The 18,990-nt window shown below is 32.5% G+C and overlaps 3 protein-coding genes across 3 annotated transcripts; 1 reads left to right on the top strand and 2 right to left on the bottom strand.

Moving 5' to 3' along the window:
• Nucleotides 1–2,728: 2,728 nt before the first annotated feature.
• HELRODRAFT_164047 (hypothetical protein) lies at nt 2,729–4,860 on the bottom strand (the record flags this gene model as incomplete). Its single annotated transcript, XM_009029097.1, has 3 exons — nt 2,729–2,842; nt 3,320–3,482; nt 4,760–4,860. 3 exons carry the CDS (start codon nt 4,858–4,860, stop codon nt 2,729–2,731), a joined length of 378 nt encoding a protein of 125 aa, XP_009027345.1.
• A 3,828-nt stretch (nt 4,861–8,688) lies between these two features.
• HELRODRAFT_68946 (hypothetical protein) lies at nt 8,689–9,063 on the top strand (the record flags this gene model as incomplete). Its single annotated transcript, XM_009028985.1, has 1 exon — nt 8,689–9,063. One exon carries the CDS (start codon nt 8,689–8,691, stop codon nt 9,061–9,063), a length of 375 nt encoding a protein of 124 aa, XP_009027233.1.
• Nucleotides 9,064–14,252: 5,189 nt separating this feature from the next.
• HELRODRAFT_164045 (hypothetical protein) lies at nt 14,253–16,103 on the bottom strand (the record flags this gene model as incomplete). Its single annotated transcript, XM_009029096.1, has 4 exons — nt 14,253–14,395; nt 14,499–14,572; nt 15,042–15,111; nt 16,040–16,103. 4 exons carry the CDS (start codon nt 16,101–16,103, stop codon nt 14,253–14,255), a joined length of 351 nt encoding a protein of 116 aa, XP_009027344.1.
• Nucleotides 16,104–18,990: the final 2,887 nt, after the last annotated feature.

The raw sequence follows: 18,990 nt of genomic DNA, 5'->3' as shown, positions 1-18,990 counted from the left end.
AAAGATAGCTCTCACGCACACAATTGAACAAATATAAAAAATACTTTTTTTATATTTTTTATAACGTTTAATAACGTTCAGTTGCAATTTTTCATCATCGTCGTCAACAATAAACGTAATGATCAACTAACTCAACATTAAATAACAAAATCCACAAAGCAGAATCAACGAAACAAAAAAAACAAGAATGAAAAAATTTGCTGTAGGAAATGCAAAAGCAACAACATCGATGTCTCCCCGTGCAGCACTAATTCAAATAATCCCACATAATCGTGGTAGTCACACTCCACCACCTATTCAAAACATCATACACTCCTGTGTGTTGTAATTCCAGGTGTTCAAAGTGTGTCGTGTGGTCTTACTCTTGTGTTGTGCTCAGTTGTGTTGTTATGAAATTCACTGTGATTTGTGGTTTTTTGCTTTGTTTAGCTAGGTGTCGTCGTGCTATGGTTTGTTGTTTTTTATCTGTTTTTTTGTGTCGTTATGCTGAAATTTTCTGCGGGGTGTTGCTATGTGCTATGCTGTTTCGAAACATGCAGAATTTGCATTGCAATGTGAGATGTTGGGCTGCGTTTTGTTCTGTTTTGTTGCGTTTTGTTTTGTTGTACTGTTTTGTGTTTTGAAGTGTGGTGACGTGTTGTGCTGTATTGAACTTTTGTTGTGATGTATAATGTGCTGTGTCGTACTGAAATATGATGTGCCGTCAGAATTGTGTTGCAATGACCAAATTGTTGTCTTTGTGGTGCAGAAATGTGTTGTGTTGAATAGTATTGTGATGTGTTGTTGTCATGAGCTAAAATGTATTTATTATGCTGTGTTAAGCAATTTTGAGCAGTGTTGTGCTGACTGATATGTACTGTTACGTTGTGCTAAAAATTTGCTGGGCCATGTTTTGATATCATGTGATGTGCTGAAATGTGTTGTGTTGTTCCATGCTGTCCGATGTGTTGTTTTTTTATTCGGTGTTGCTATTTTTCGATGATCTGTCAGACGCGCTGTTCGTTGAATGCATTTATTAGTTTTGTTATAATTTATGTCAGTATTGTTGTTTCAGACAGAGTTGTTCTGTTAGTTGTATTGTTGAATTTATGTTTATTGTAGTACTCTTTCAAGTATTTCAAATGAGGACGTTTCAAAGCGTTTGCAGTGTTTGCTGTCGTATTATTTCATTGAGTTCCTCTGCTTGATGCGTCCAGAATTGAGCGGGACAGTCGGAAATTTTCCTCCGTGTTCCTCCTCAAAACGTTCGGGACTTGTGTTTGTCTTGCGCGCAACCAATGTTAAAATAGTGAAATATCAATCTATTAATAATTTAAAATTTTTAATCACACAAAAAATTACATGAACACACACAAAGATGTTTCTAACAAAAATACATAAAATAAACTATTTTTTTAATTTTACTGCAATATTGTTGATCATGATTATAACAAAGACATAACGGAATTTATGTCGACTACTACTGATTTAATTTCATTTCATTTCGATATCGATGATGATTATGATTTTAACAAAACTTCAAAGAAAACTGCCGACTAATTTGACTTCATTGCTATATTGATGATGATGATAATGATTGTATAAATTGCGGCAAAAAATTATATTTATGCAAATGCAAAAAAATGCTGAACATTGCACATCTCTTGGAATACTCAAACAAAAAGGCTCTTAGGTTTACAAATTGTTAACTTTGTCAATATTTCCAGTTTTACTTAGAATTAAGTCATTAATTAAATTAAAAAGATAAATATCAATAATGCCATTAGCAGCTAAAAAGTTGTTGAAAATTTTCGCAACCATTACAGCCAGTAGAAAAGTAATTTTCTACTGTAAAAGCAGACATACAGTAAATGACCGTTGAGCTAGACTTTCGTTTGTAACTTTAGAAATGTTGACAGGTCAAAAATACAAATACAACACGGAGACTGATAAGTTGTTAAGCTATCAGCCAAAATGAATGTATGGCGTTGTCATGCTCACCAGAAATTTCATTAAAATTTGTTATTAATTTGACAAATCGCGTCACTTTTGGAAGCCATCCGGTGAGCCTCTCAAAATATTTTGTTGAGCTACACACTGCTTTCAATGAAATTAGAAAGTGACCGAAAGAGGCAATGCTTAAAAAAAGCTGGCTTCATTGAACATAACTGCAGTCGAAAAGAGCAGATAATAAATATATATTCGACCAAGATAGCGTGAAAATGAAATATGTGTCAATGCGTCAATATGTCTGTATTTCATTCATAGCTAACAAATATTGTTTATTTACTCTAAGTTGTTTATAGCGTAAAATAAATATTTTGTATGTCCATTTGTAATAACGGAGTATTTCAATATTTTTATTGACTGAAATTTTTGAATCGTTAAGTTTATAATAAAATTGGATAAAAGACCATGTAATGCTTCTGAAAATTCAAATATTGGTATATAGTGTTGGTAAACTTAATTTTGTATATAGTGTTGGTAAATCTTAATTTTGTTACGGCATTATTTTTTTTATTATTCATAACTTATTCAATTTATTGTGATTTATTTTGCTTTTTTGTTGTTTATATTCTTAATTTTTGTCCGCTTTGACAAATCGTTCAATTTTTAAATTTAAACTGTTATGTTAACTAATAATATGTGGTGCTGATGTCTTCTAATGATATGTGGGTTGTTGTCAAAAGCGTCCGGAGTTAACGTGCATATATAAAAAAGATAAGCATTTAGTCTTTCCTTGAAAAACTCAGTGTTTCGATGATATCAGATATAGTATGGATCCTGCTATGTCCATCTTTTTAAGCAAAAATTTTGACAGCTGTTGATGTGTTCTGACAAACAGTGTTTTTTGCTTATGAGGCTGAAAAAAGGAAGTAGAATGCGAAGGTTGTAGACTAGACTATCCAAAATAACAGGCATGTGTAGATGGGTGTCATCATCGTAATGACGGGAAAATATACCGTATTTGCTAAAAATTTTGTCAACATGTGAGAATGGAGCAAAAAAAAGTGTGATTCACAAGCTTTATAAATTGATGTCTGCTATCCAGGTATGATTTTATCAGTGACTAAGGAAAACCATCAACACCAAATTCCTGCACCGAGATGGACAAGAACTGCTTTTATATTGACGTGGGATGGGATCAAAAAAAATGAAACTAACTTTATCATCTTGCTATGATTGGTTTCTGCAAAGTAGAATAAAATGTCATCTTTATAATGGCGGGCAAGAAAAATAACAAGGTCAAAGATAGAAACTGCATAAAATATTAAAAGATGGATAGATGGATATATTAATAATTATTTTCTGAAAGAAGGAGCTGAAGGAACTGACAAACCTTTTTGATCCATATTGTTACAGTGTTGGAAAGGATGGCTGGAAAAATATTGTTAGCCAGACGCCAAAGAAACCGCAGGTTTGAATCCGCTTGTACAAATTTGAAGCTTATGTAGTCTGTTTCCAACTTGAGAATTACAACTTTGGCTAGAATTTTTGCAATCCTGGAAGCGTGTTTGATTACTAGTGAAGGATCAAGACGTAATTTTTTTTTGATGTGTGGTGTTATAAGTTCCTAATGATGTGTGGTTTTGTTGTCTTTTGATGATATGTGGTGTTGTCTGATGATATTAGGTGTTAGGCAATTATGTTTTATGTGTTGTTGAAATATGTCTTTTGAGTTTTATAGTGATTTTTTTGTTGTTTTGCTGTTGTTTTATTGTTTTTTTTACTGATAATATTGTCAATAATAATATTTATGTTGCTGTTTATGCAAGTATAGTGATAGCGGTGATGATCATGTATAAAAGAATAATAATGATGGTGAATATTTACAAGGAATTACAATATTTACATAACCAATTCACTTAGCAAAAAAATACTCTACTTAAATGAATTTTTGATTAAAACTTTTTTTTCATTTCACAGAAAACTAATAAGGAATTTAATATTTCCCCGCGTTACGTCATTACATCGGCTTATAAGTCATTCCATCTCAGCAGATTACTATCAAAATATCATGAAGTTGTAGTCAACATCATTTTATTATCACACATTTTTTTAATTAGTTTAAAAAAATTGGTTGCTAACGAAATTTGAAAAAAAAATATTTTCATCTTTTCAAGTTTATCAATAAGTTAAAATTTATCTGCAAGTTTGTAAGTTTTTTGCTTAAAACATTTTGAAAAATCGCGTGAAAAATCTCTCTCTTTCTCTCTCTCTCTCTTTCTCTCTTCACACCCACACACATACACACACGCACACTAAACACGACACGACAAGTGTACATGACACGTGTGGATAAGATCAAAGGTGTAGTCCTGGTGATGATATGTTTTGCCGTGTCGACATGAAGATAAGCTTGCGGTCAATTACTTGTGGTTTAGCTTCTTCGTTGACTTTGAATAATCATTGTTCTACTTGCGTTGTACGATTCATCAGAGTATCATAAATTTGTGACTCGGACATTATCAGCCTCTTAACTTTTTACATCTGTTCTTTTATTGTGAGATTGTGTGAACATTGTTCGCAGTTTTGGAATAAATTTTCAAAACATTGAATTAAATAAAATTATTTGAATGATAGTGAACAAAACCACTTTTTCAAAAATTAAATTTAGTGAATTATTTATGATTAACAATATTGGCAACAATGTTGTTGAAAAATATGCGCATTCCATTCCATTATTTTGTCATTTTAAATATTCTTATTTGAGTAATCGAGATAATTTCTCATTTTCATAACCGACAAAAATTTTAACAATCTGATCTACTATTACTACTTTGTCGCGTGGCAGGGAGAATTTGTTGCAACAGTTTGTTGGGATGATGAGTAGGTTGTTTGATCTTCGTCCCAGTCGGCTCCACCACAAAGCTTATCCATAGCTCAATATACACGACCGGACGTCGACATTCTAACACAGCGTCTCAACAACTATCTACCAACTCTCAATGATTTTTTCAACCGAAAGAACCTGGAAATTTCAACCTCAACACCAACAGTTACAGTTTTCACCTTACACACAACACAATACCAGTATCACCCACAAGTAAGAATTAGCAATCAGCTGCTATCTCTTGAACATCATCCAATATTACTAGGCCTCACTTTTGATACAATGCTGATTTTTTCCACCAAACACTGCGGCAACCAAGGCATCCAAACGTATCAATATTGCTCAAAGAATTGCCTCCACCCACTCCACCAATAGATGAAACAAAATCAACACTCTCCAGAGCAACTAGACGGACTCTGGTCCAGCTTCGCTCTAGCCACAGCACCCATCTCAATAACTACAAATCACAAATTGATGATGGCATCAACAACATTTGTCCTTTCTGCCAAGCTCATCAGGACAATGCACCTCATTTATTCTCCTCTCCCAGTAACCATACATCACTCAGTGTTGTGGATCTCTGGAATAACCCGGCTGCTATTGCAAACTGGTTCAGGTCTCGACTGGATCGATGAGCCAGTGTTGAAACAGGGCAACAACAACAACTACTACTACCACTACTACTATTACTACTACTACTAATAATAATAATAATAATATCGCATCAATAATAACACGTAATAACTTTTATTATATATAAAAATTTTATCATCAAGACAGCCGTCACACATATTCCATCACAACAGCTCTTTCCACCTTTATAACAATTTATCGGCACTATCAACACTCAATCTGGCCATTCTTTCCACGCCGGTGCTCATCACTACCGTATTCGTTAATTAGAATTATTCTGTACCTCCGCATTTGTTCAATGACAGCAGCTAACAAATGGCATGCATTGCTAACAGTGCAATAAGGAGAGTATCGTCAGCATGGAAAAGTAGGAAATGCAAAAATGAGTATATAGTTTCCTCGGATTACTAACAAAACATCAAAAGTTCTGCAATGTTATATTTACAACGCGTAGATTCATTAGTATGCTGACATTCAAATTAAAATAAATTTTAAATCTTTTTTTGGCAAGCTAAAAATGATTTGTTCCACGAACAATTGATATTTTTTATTTCCCGTCAAGAAACATGACGTGATACAGTACGAAAAAGCACAAAATTTTAAAAACGAAACTAAACACCGCAAAACAGAAACATGCAAATTTGTTATGACCGAGTCGGTGTCAATGTGCGTGTTTGCAATTAAATACAAGTGATGTTGTTTTGTAGCAGTAGCAGTAGCTATAGACTCTGTCATAAAAATGGACACACACACACACACACATGCGCGCGCGCGAGCGAACACACATACATGGAGGCACCATGCAAAAAGTCTTATAATAATTCACGCAGGAAATTATTGATAAGAAGAAGTGTTGAATGCTGATGACGCATCTACGTCCATCAATCAAATTCACTTTTAATCTTTTTAACATGCACTGACGCAAAACTACAATCGCACAAACACAACCACAAAAGCAACACACAATATGTCATTGGTACATTTCACTGTAATGTATTAGCATGTAAAATTTAATAACACATAAATTTAATAATAATTGAGGTTCGAAAAGAGTTAAAAGTTTTATAACGTTGATTTTGTCGTTATAAAATCATAAAAATGTTTGTCGTTAATATATATATATATATATATATATATATATATATATATATATATATAGAAAATATGAGTTTCAAATAATGGTCGGATGATTTATGTACATTAATGTGCAGTGCGTAAGTGTACTCGTGTAACTGTTAGTATGTTTGTGTAGAAAGAAATGCTTATATATATATACTATGTGGTTTGAAATGTTGATTTTGCTTGATTATATTGAATGTAAAGACTGTTGAAACTTTTTATTGGATGTTTAATGATTCGATCTGGGATGAAACATTGGCATTGCTATTACATTATTTAAATAATAAATAATTAAATAAGGTGGCAACTAACAATTCAATACAGTTTGTAAACATGTGAAAGAAATATTAACATTTGTAACGACCATTTGTAGGCAAATGAAAAATATTTCTTGGTTATAAATTTCTAAAAAATCATTTGGTTAGTTGTTGTCTCACACATAAAAATGTAATATTGGCGCACACGCGGCTCTCTCACGCACATGCTCTGTACACACACACACACACACACACGCACACACACACATGTATATATATACATACATACGTATAAATATATATATATATATATATAATATATATACGCTAACTTAATGTGCACACATGTCAAAGAATATATCGTTATTAAGGTACTCAGTGATTTATTGTGATGTACGTGGATGTGTGTTGCTGATGTGCGTGTACATGCGTGAAATGTGTGCAGTGATGACGTTTGCTATGCATCTGTGTGCATACATAAAGACCACGCACGATAAATGCACACACACACACACTTGCGCTCTGCTGGAGTTGTGCCTGCACTGCCAACATCAAAGTTATCTCAACTCGTCAGATATTGTTTGATTTCGAGTTGCTACGCTCATAACATCGTGGGTTGAGCGAAGATTGGTGGAATGAATGAACGAACGAACAAATGAACGAACGTACGAAGCGAAAAGATAAATGAATGAATGAGTGAGTGAGTGAGTGAGTGAGTGAGTGAATGAGTGAATGAGTGAATGAATGAGTGAGTTAATGAATGAACGAATGAATTAATAAATGAATTAAGTAATTAATTGATTAATTGGTTGAAATAATTAATTGTTTATTTAAGGTTTAAATGAAGAAACCAACTAACATGAGCTAACATTTTTAATCTAACATGTAACGAATGATGTCACCATTACTGTCTTTTTTATTACAATATTGTGCTTTATTATTACAACACATCATCATTATCATCAAACTTTAATCAACAAAAAAACATCGCAAAACATAAGAGAGCAGTACACTTGAACGGTAAAACTCTGCAGTGCAATTGCAACACAACACACACAACACCACACACAACACCATACAGCCCAACATAACACACAACACCAAACAACATCACACACACCATGCATCAACTCCGAACAACACATACAACAAATCAGTTTAGACCTGATCTCACGTAGCAGTCCGGTCTCCAGTTTATGTGGCTCCTACACGACAAACCTTTGCACGCCTTCGTTAGCCTGGTTGGGGGCGTCTGGCATGATCCCCCCTCCTCCTCCGGGCTTTCCTTACCACAACTTCAACCCCCACTCACTGATAACTTCATCAACATTCAAACAGGAAATGTCTCCTAGATCTGAAAATGCTGGTGACGATTTGAGGTATTTTTTGTTGTTGTTGGATATTTATTAAAAGTCCTACAATGAATTGTAATTTTTCAAATATGGCGTGCAACGTTACAATAGAAATATTTAAAAAGCAAATTATATATTTATAATGATAGTGGGCGGCGTGATGGCTCAATGGTTAAAAGCGCCTTGTCTTGCTATTGCAATTACTGGGTTCGAATACAAAGAGATCCCCGCCTATCATATGCAATGTGTATGATGCGTGGTTTGCACGCGTATTTATATAAAATGTGTGTGTTTGTTGTTGAAACCTCTGAAGCAAACGCAAAAGAGAGAAAGAGAAACCTTTAATATATATATATATATATATATATATATATTATTTTAAATAATATTTCATACATTATTTTATGTTATATTATATTTAGGGCGGTGTGATGGTGTAACGATTAAGGCACGTGATTCCGCTTAAAAAGTGTCAATGAACAAATAATCATAGCAACTTCGATAAAGATTGATGATGTTACATTCAAACAGGAATCCTAGGTTAAAGCAGCAGCATTCAAACCACCAACATCATCATCAACACCACCAACAACAATCGGTTTCAAGTTCTACTGGCCATTCCTCACATCTTCACCAGAGGTTTCTGGTGCACGGAGGTTCAGTGGGACATGCAGTCATCAGTCAACACCAAGAAAAGAAACGTCCTTACGTTAAAAAGCCGTTGAATGCCTACATGCTCTTCATGAAAGAGATGAGGCAATCCGTTATTGAAGAATGCACGTTGAAAGAGTCAGCTGCCATCAACCAAATATTAGGCAGGAAGGTTAGCTTCTGTGTCGGAATATGTACTGGATGTGTGTGCTGGATATGTACTGGATGTGTGTGCTAGATGTGTGCTTATTTATAATTTAAAATTATAAAATTTATATACAAAATATTACGGTACCGTTTTGGGGAAAATTTTTGTCGGCACTTGTGCACCTATTTTAATTTTAAGCTAGGTTTAAAATGTTGGAAAACTCTTTAGTTATTAAGCTATATAATAAGAGCAGTTTTTATAAAGAGATGTAAAATACATTTGCGTTAGATTTGTAAAATGGTTTCGTTTGAAAATTTTGAAACAATGAAACAAGCTTTTAGATTGACACAAAGCAATAATTTCGTGTGAAGATCATTATTGTTATTATCCATTCATCCATTAAACTGCATCATGACTTCTAGACAGACTCTTCTCGCAATCACCATTTATTAATATATTATATTCAACGTTATCAGCAACTTCATCGTCATCATTATCGTTATTTGCTTAATCCTCATCACCATCATCAACATCACGGCCATCAACTTGGTCATCGTTTATTCTAATGACGTCAGATGTTGGAGCCCTCATTATATGCTCATTATTATAGAACAACACGACTCTCCATTAACTCTTCATAGTCTATTTTGCATACAAGCCCATCTACCTACCTGCCTGCCAGTTTTTTCCTCCTCCAACAACGCATCATAACATTTTATAGAATTTAACAAACATCAACACGAGTAACTACTTAAATGTTATCAATCAAAATCATGATCATAGTAATTATCTCAAGCGTCCTGCGTGATGCGATCATATTTTGAATAGCATTTGATGATTCTTTAACACATCCAATTGTTGAGTAAATTGTTTAATTGCTTACATATGTAAAAATTTGGCGATTCATCCGTTCATATCCTTCAATCTCCCTGTCTGTTATGTTAGATCACCCAACCATTCTTTCATGAAACTCATAATATTTATCTTCTGTTTGAAGTTTTTTCTTACCGACGTCTTTTTCATCATCATCACAAATATAACCACCACCACGTCTTTTTCATCATCATCACTTCCATCATAATCATCATAATCATTACGACGATTATCATCGCTGCTATCATTAACACCGCCATCATCATCATCATCATTAGTACCACCATCATCATCATCATTATTACCATCATCATCGTCGTCATTTTTGTCATCATCATTGTTATCATAATCGTTATCATCATCACTTTCATCATCTTCATCATTTCTTTCATCGTCATCATCATCTCTTTCATTGTCATCATCATCACCTTCACGTCATTTCTAATGGATTTGTAGCGTCATTTCTTCAAATGAACACCGCCAGCGCTTTGCAATTACCATAATCATCATCCGGACATCTTAATCATAATCACCATCATCAACATTCTCATTATCGTCTTCGTCGTCATCATCATCGTTATAATCATTCATCATCATCACCATAATAATCTTAGTAGTAATCATCAATGAATTGTTCATATTTATAATCATCATAGTTCATCATCATCATCACAATCAACATTATCACCTTAATCGTAGTTAATTTACGTTGCGTTGATTGGATATTGTTTTTTTAGCTTTTTCAAACTGAATCAAATTGTTAGTTACATTTTTCAGATGTAAAAATTAATTAATTAGTCAACTTTTTTAAATTTTGCTAGGAGTTTATAGTGAATTTTATATTTGTAGTTCGTTTTAAACTTTGTCTCAGCCTCAATTGTATTTCTTTGTTACCAAAGAGTAAAGACTATATTTTCATTAGCTGCTATGCTTCAGAATATGTTAATTCCAATTAAATGTTAATTTTGCAAACAGATGGGCCTTGAAATCCGTTCTAAACATCATAAGTGATGGAAAAGTAGCCAGAGAAAGAGGTAGAGAACTTTAGGGAAAAGAACAAAAAAAAAACAAATGCAGATTTAGCAAAAAGTGTTTAACACGAGTTAAGAAGTGAGAACAAATTGAATGAAATTAAACAATGAAACGTGTAACGCCACGCCCTTCACAAAAAACGCCATAGAAAACCAATGGACATGCAACCTCAAAAAAGAAGAAAAGATTATATAATTTGAAAAGACACCAACGTTTTCTGGAGTCACGACCGACTCCTCAACTTTGGCCCACACGCCCAAAAATTATAGCAAAAATGAAAAAACAAAATAGTATTCTAAGGGCTTTTAGTGGAACGGACTGGTAATGGAAGAGAAAAATACTAAAAACACTTTTCATCGCGTTCCACAGGAGTGTTGGAAAATGCGGAGCACCAGCATAGAGATCATGGGTTGCCAAAACGCATATGGAAAAACTTGAAAGTCAAAAACTGAAGGCGGCACAAATCATAACCAGATTAGTTAAAAGTGCACCAAAAGATTCAGTTTTAGAAGAAACCTCATTGGAGCCGCTAGAATACAGACTGGACCAAATGCGAGCAAAAAAAGACATTGACTTGGTACAGGTTGGACGTGAACGATCTCAGGAAAAAATGGCAGGGTAGGGTGTTTCAGTGAAAATCTAAAGAACAAGCAAAAAAGGTACTTCAACCAAAAGAGGTGGTGCGACTGTGGTTGTGTATAATAAAGATGGTCTGATACACAAAAAAAGCATGTCTAGGTAATTGGTGTAGCAGTATGGATACCGAAATAAGGACAATGGAAGCGGCATTAGAGTGGCTTGATAGATATAACGAGTAAACGGAAGAAATCATACTAACAGACAGTATGGCCATGGTTGACTTGATGGAAAATGTGAAGAATGACGATGGGGAAAATATGAATATAAAAGACAAAATAGCTGGTTATGAGAAAGTGAGCAAGAAGATGTTGGTGGCATAAATACCCTGTCACTGTGGAGTAGAGGCAAACGAGGAGGTTATAGATAGAGACGCCAATTAATGTAGGAAGAAGGAGACGGAAAACAAGAAAATCACACAGAACCTGGTGAATATAATCATAGATGAAAATGTTGTCAAATTCAGCATGACAGATGCATAGAGTTACACAGTGTACAGTGTACACACCGTTCCGATTAGCAAAAAAAAAAGAGAAAATCGACAAAAAACAAGGACAAATCTCAGCAGATGTCGATTCGGTCATCATATGTCTTTTAAAAGCTATCAGGCGGACGAAGGTGGATGTTGACTGTGTGGAAAGAGAGTCGAAACAGTACTACAGTCATGGCCGGAGTGCCAAACGCTGAAGATGGAGAAACACACATATGGTCTATGGGAGAGATTGGCAGAACTCACGGAAAGGCCAATGGAAGCGGTAAAAATGATAGAAGCAATACTTGGAAGGCTAGATAGCTTATGAGCAACTACTACTACTACTACAACAATGGCAACAACAATAATAATAATAGTAGTAATAATAATAATAATAAAACTATTATAATAAATGTCATTGTTCATCATCCTTATGACTATCATCATCTTTTTTATTCATTGGTGTTCATCATAGTCTTCATCATTACTATCATTTTTCACCATAATAATCAGCATGTTAGTTACATGAGTTATCGTTGTTCATCATAATCATAATGGTCATCATCATCATAATCATCATTCCCGCCATTAAATTATACATCATTCACTCATGCGATAAACGCCTGGAGACTAACGCGATGTTTACTGTGTTTGTTCTTTCTGCCTAGTCCCTCTATTCTTCTTCTCTTCATTTCTTTTCCTCTTCTCTTTTTTATTTGTTTTTTTTTTGTTTTTTTTTCTTCACTTTTTACAGTTTTTAAAAATTAAAATTGCACATAATAATGAATTTAACTGTATCAATCGATGTGATGTTATCGAACAACAAAACATAATTAAAAAGAAAAAATACATTTTGAAATTAAAAAAAAATCATATACTTAGAAGCTTGCTTATAAAAAATATTTGAATGATTAACTCGAAATTAAATATTTTTTGTTTGTGACAAAAAATGTGAAATTAATGTATTGATCGATAAGCAATTAATGTGTGTGATACACTTTTTTAATTCAAACATTTCATTATGAGAGCATACGTGAAATAATCAACCGTTGTTCAATGTTCATTGATGTTTTAGTTTTGCGGCACAAAAAAAGATTAAAAAATAATTTTCTAAGATAAAAAATCAAGCACACTATAATACAAAAAAAGTGAAAAAACATTTGAGCAGACAAATAAAGGAGAATATAAATGATCATACACTAGACGCAAATGGTTGAACAAGATAAAGGAGCAGTTGTATGTTGATGCAGGCTAATAAACTAGTCACGCACCCCAACACACACACACACACACACACACACACACATGCATATGTATGTGTTTATATAGCAAACACACACACTTTTACATATTCTCACACACACACACACACACACGCATACATTATATATTATACATTAGTAAAATTTGTGATAACATCTTTAAAAAATGCGCTGTTGAATTCGATTGCTGTTTTCACATTGTCAATTTTCTTAAATTTTGTATCTTTCTAACTAATTTTTTATCATTAAAACTCAGTTATGATAATAAAAAGCGGTGATTCATTTTTAAAAATATTTCAAAAAAATTTCCTGGTAAAACTCTTTCCGTGTTCATCACTGTCTTTGCCAAGAAAAAACGTGAAATAAGAAGACGAAGTTTAAGGAACATGTTACATCCCATATTCTGGAAGGCATTGGAAACCGTGTTCAACAATCTTTTGTAGTTTCTATACTTATTATTTCACATGAAATTAGTAATAAAAGATTTGAGCTCTATCCATGCCTCAACAATTTTTTCATTTAGTCGATTTTTAAAATGCTTATCACGTATTACTTTTTGAATTTAAGACCAGACAAACACGTCTTCTTTTATTTGATCATCACTGATTTGCTTAACATGGAAGCCTAGATGTGTAAATGCATCACTCATTTTATCTAAAGCTTTTACAAAATTTTTCACTAGACTCAACTTCATTTGTAAGAGTGGTATATGATGTCTTTTTGAGAACCAATGACTCATACAAAACATTTTTTGACCAGGTTCTAAGCAACACCTAATGGGCTTAGCTTATTTTTGATAGTGTGTGCCTCTCTATCCCAATTATTCCATTCGGCGAAGAAACCGCAAAACTTTGTGTTATCGACTTGTGCACCCATGAGAAATGCTGTTTCTTCATGTCAACCCAAAGTCTCCGTTTTTAATCATTTTATTTCATTTTTATTGAAACTCGACTTTAATATAGGTTTATTTTACACGTGTCTGTGTAATAAGCTACTAAATTATCTTAAGCTCGTTTTTCATACATCGATGAGAAGACGCCAGTTCTTGATTTCACGTTCATGACCGAGACCACTAAGTTGAAAATAAAATGGTGACTGCGCATTTTGTAGCATAAGATGATTGCATATCGCAAGACAGATATGTTTCCTAAGAAACGTGAGATTGAATTATTATTTTTAGAATATAAATAAACTTTTTTAATTTTTAACACTCCGGAGTCAAATACAAAAAATCTTCCAGAAGTTCCAACTCCGGCAAAAACTGTCAACTTCGACCGACTGGTCATGACTCAGTGGTGTCATGTGACTCAATAGCATCACGTGACTTTATGATATCATGTATTTCCATAATTTTATGTGTATATCAAATATCTATTTAATTAAATTTCAAAATTAACTTTCAATTCTCAACTGTATATAATTCAATACTATAACTGCCTATGTTTCTGATGTAAAATATTTAGTAGAAGCAATTATCGTTCTGCTGCATATATATGTATGCATTTGTGCGCGTAGGTTCATGTGTGTGTTTGTTTGCTGTTGCACGTCACATGGGTTTAAATGTTTATGCGTTTGCATGAACGAAGTATATCATTTAAATGTTTTGTATTATCATACATCAGTATATGTCAATAAATTAGTTTCCACCATTGACTAACAAAACAATAACCACGGTGCACATTGAACCTACAAACTGATGTTGTTATTGAAAATGGGCGACTTTATGTAATACATTATTTTATATCAACAAATATTTGCGTACACACAAACATAGACACATTCAGACAACAAACCTGGAGTCACTGCACGCAATTGCATTGGCATGCAGAGATTTAGCTAGATCAAAGGAAACGCTAGCTGTGTCTGTTTCAATGTTTGTATGTTTGTTCATATGCTGTATGTATGCGTGTGTTTGTTTCTGCTTGTATTTTTTGTGATTATTTATTTGAGTGTATTTGTACAATATTTGAACATTTTTTTCTTGTGTGCTTGTGCACTGATATATTATATACTGTACATAATATTGTATATGTATATACATAAATTATATATATATATATATATACATATAGTAAAAGTAAGAGTTGAGATGTTTTATAAATGTAAAGATAATGCAAAAGAGCACAAAAATTCAGTTCAGTATTTTCAAAATAATTTTTTTCAACTTTCTGCGGATTGATTTTTTTAGGCGATGCTTTTGTGGCCGTTGGAATTTTGTTTGATCACATGACTTGATGATGTTTTGTGTTCTTTATGTTTACTTAAGTTAGTTTTGTTTTTTGACCATTTTATTTGTTGATGACTTGTTGTTATTAACACATGACTTGTTGTTTGTGTTGTTGTTGGCTAATAGTTTCATGAATGGTTGGTACTGTTTATTATTTACATGATCTGTTGTTGTTGGTGCTGTTGTCTGGTCACGGGGTTTATTGTTGCTGGCGTGTTGTTTGGTCGTTAGGGCCAGTGTTCTTCGGTCACATGACTTGTTGTTTGGTCAAATGGCTTGATGTACCACAGAACTTTTGATATGGTCTATTGGGGCTGTTGTTTAAACCATAGATGTCTCGACGCTAATATCTAGATATTAGCGTCGAGACATCTACGGTTTCAATCCTTTGTAGTTTAAAAACCTTTTACTTCAAATGTTAATAACTTAATTTTATTACCTTAATCCTACTAACATTATTGAAATGAATAAACAATTTCACAAAAACACATTTTAGTCGATAGAGACACACTGTTATTTTGCCGAATAGGTGTAAATGGGGCGTTGGCCTGCGTTACTATGTACGTGAGTATATAGGAATGAAAATTTGTTGACTTGCTACTAAAAGTAGGACGGCCATCAAGTACATATTGTGCTTTATCTTTCAAAACCACCAAAGAGGCAATATTGTGAACACATAACTCGTTCTAGGCTAGACGCGTTTAATCTTTTATTAGACTCATCAGTAGTCCAACTCAATGCATTTACTATATCAGTAGATAATAACGTAAACTAATGTCACCAAAGTTAAATCACCAATTTGTGCCTTTTGTCTTGTTCCCCCTATATACTCACGCAGTTGCGAGTGCAAATCAACAAATCAAATTAAAAAAATGAACACACCGCACCATTTATATATATATATATATATATATATATATATACAATTATTTATAAAGATCACTACGTTTTCGGCATTATTCAACTTATAGTTGAGTTTCTCAATTTTTCTAACGAGACTTTTATCATCTTAATAAAATTTATTAAGATTAAATAAAAAACTTTTAATATTTGACGTTTTTGACAAAACATTATTAATAACGTTATTACTACAGAAAAGCTCTTTTCGGCATCAACTGCCATCATCAGTGTAGTTATATAGTATTGTTCCGTCTTTGTGTCTTTTTTTCACAGCGACTTTGATTGTAACTTAATTAGAATTAAAGTTAATTATGTGTTTCTTTGTTGGAAGAATATTAATATTATTTAGTTGAATATTTATTGCTGGTTTACGTTTATCGATGAAAATTGGTTCTGCTATCTTCAATTTGAAGTATTCTCTGTTGTAATAAATTGCTTTGATGTTATTGTCTAAAATTTTCCTTGTTATAATAGTGTTATGTTGTTCCATTAGGTGATTCTTTATTGTTCTATGTTTCGTCAAAAATGTCAAATATTAAAAGTTTTTTATTTAACCTTAATAAACTTCATCAAGATGATAAGTCTCGTTAGAAGAATTGAGAAACTCAACTACAAGTTTAATAATCCCAAAAACGCAGTGATCATGAAATTTGAATATTTTATTTCAAATCATGTAAAATTATCAAAAAACTAATTTTTAACTTAACACACATACATACATTACATAAATTTATAAAGAACGAGAAAGAGAATAAACAAAGTAAGAACGTGTATACAATATTTTAGTTAGTTTTTGTAATTATCTTTGGAACCATAATTTAAGTATTCTATGTTTTTCTACGCTAATGTGAGCAACAAAATAGGATAAAAAAATGTATAAATTAACTAGGAATAAATAAACATTAGAAAGATGTAAGCAGAATGAATGCACATGAAAGCAGGTTCGTATAATTTCATCAAAGAAACTCAAAATGACGGAAGTGTTGGTGTGGGCTTTGAAGTTGAGTAAACAAAATGCCGAGTGCATTAATCCAATTTTGCTCTGAAAGAAACATAAAAATTTGATTATGTTAGTTTAAATTATTGCAAAATTTTTAAAAATCTAATTTTTTAAATCAAATATTTTTATTTTGTCAATTTTAGACCACACAATCTTTGCTTTGAAGTTGTTTTAATCGTGGCATAATAAAATAATTTTCTGTATACGAATAGGAGAAACAAAAACTACCTTTAGTGAAGTAAAGACTTTTGGTAACAGATTTTTAATTAATCTATTGCATTTATAACAAAACTGAATTTTTAAAAATTGATGATAATCCTTTTAAAATATCGTTAACTAAATAACTTTATCATCATCCTACTGTTTGTATTAGATTTTTTTCCAAGTTCCCCTGCTATGAATAGTTGTTGAAGTCAATAGATATTAGTATTACGTGATAATGAACATGGTTATATCATAAAGATTACAGCCCATAGACATAAAACTCTACAATCAAACCACTAAACTAGCACACACAAACACAGAAGCATACAAAAAACAGCATTATAAAGCAATACTCAACCCAAACTATAAATAGTTGGCATAAATTGTCAACATAACAACATGCTTTAAACAACAAACAAAATATTTTAAAAGAACCTGCAAAAAACAAGCAGAATGCATGCGTACACACATAACAAGAGCAACGTAGAACAATAGCTGCAAACACATCAACATACAGTACGTACAACAATTGCAACATTCAACTTTCTATATCAACATGCAAGAACAGCAAAAAAATATCAACATACACAAACAGGCGACAACTTTGACATAAACAACAACATATATCAACATACATCAGCATATAACAACAAATTAAAATAACACCAACATGCAACAAAATACATCAAGATGAATGAGGTACCAAAATAGCAACATACAACAAAAACTTACAACAATTGCAACATTTATCAGCGTGCTACATTATATTAGCAGCAGCATGATACAAAACACTGATAAGCAAAATACATCAATACAACAATAGCACTATGCATCAACATACAACAGCAACAACATACATAAATGACATACAACGGCAGCAAAGAGCAACAGTAACATGCAACAACAACAGCAGCAACATACATCATCATAGAAGACACCACCTGACACGTCAGGATGAGCTGATTGGTTGGCTGATGCAAGTTCAATTGCGTCATTTCAGTTCGTTTGATGTTCGTTTCCGTTGCTCTGGTTTTCTTTTTAAAAAGAACTTGTTGCAAAAAATTGAACCCACTGACAGAATTTTAAAATTAAACATGAAAGATAAATATATATATATATATATATATATGCATACATATATGTACATATATATACATACATAGTTATATATACATGTATACATGTATATATAACTTACGCCAAACATGCTCTGATTTTCATCAATAATTGCTTTTCTGGCAGTCTTAATCCAATATATATATATATATATATATATATATATATATATATATATATATATATATATATATATATATATATATATATATATATATTTCTATAACAAATTTTCTTTTAAGCATATTTCATTAAACGCGATGCTTATATATATATATATATTTATTTATTTACT

Source organism: Helobdella robusta (genome assembly GCF_000326865.2).
Source record: "Helobdella robusta unplaced genomic scaffold HELROscaffold_6, whole genome shotgun sequence".
NCBI classification, from domain to species: domain Eukaryota; kingdom Metazoa; phylum Annelida; class Clitellata; order Rhynchobdellida; family Glossiphoniidae; genus Helobdella; species Helobdella robusta.
The sequence above is the reverse complement of the archived record's forward strand: the minus strand, read 5'-3'. Positions and strand labels throughout refer to the sequence as shown.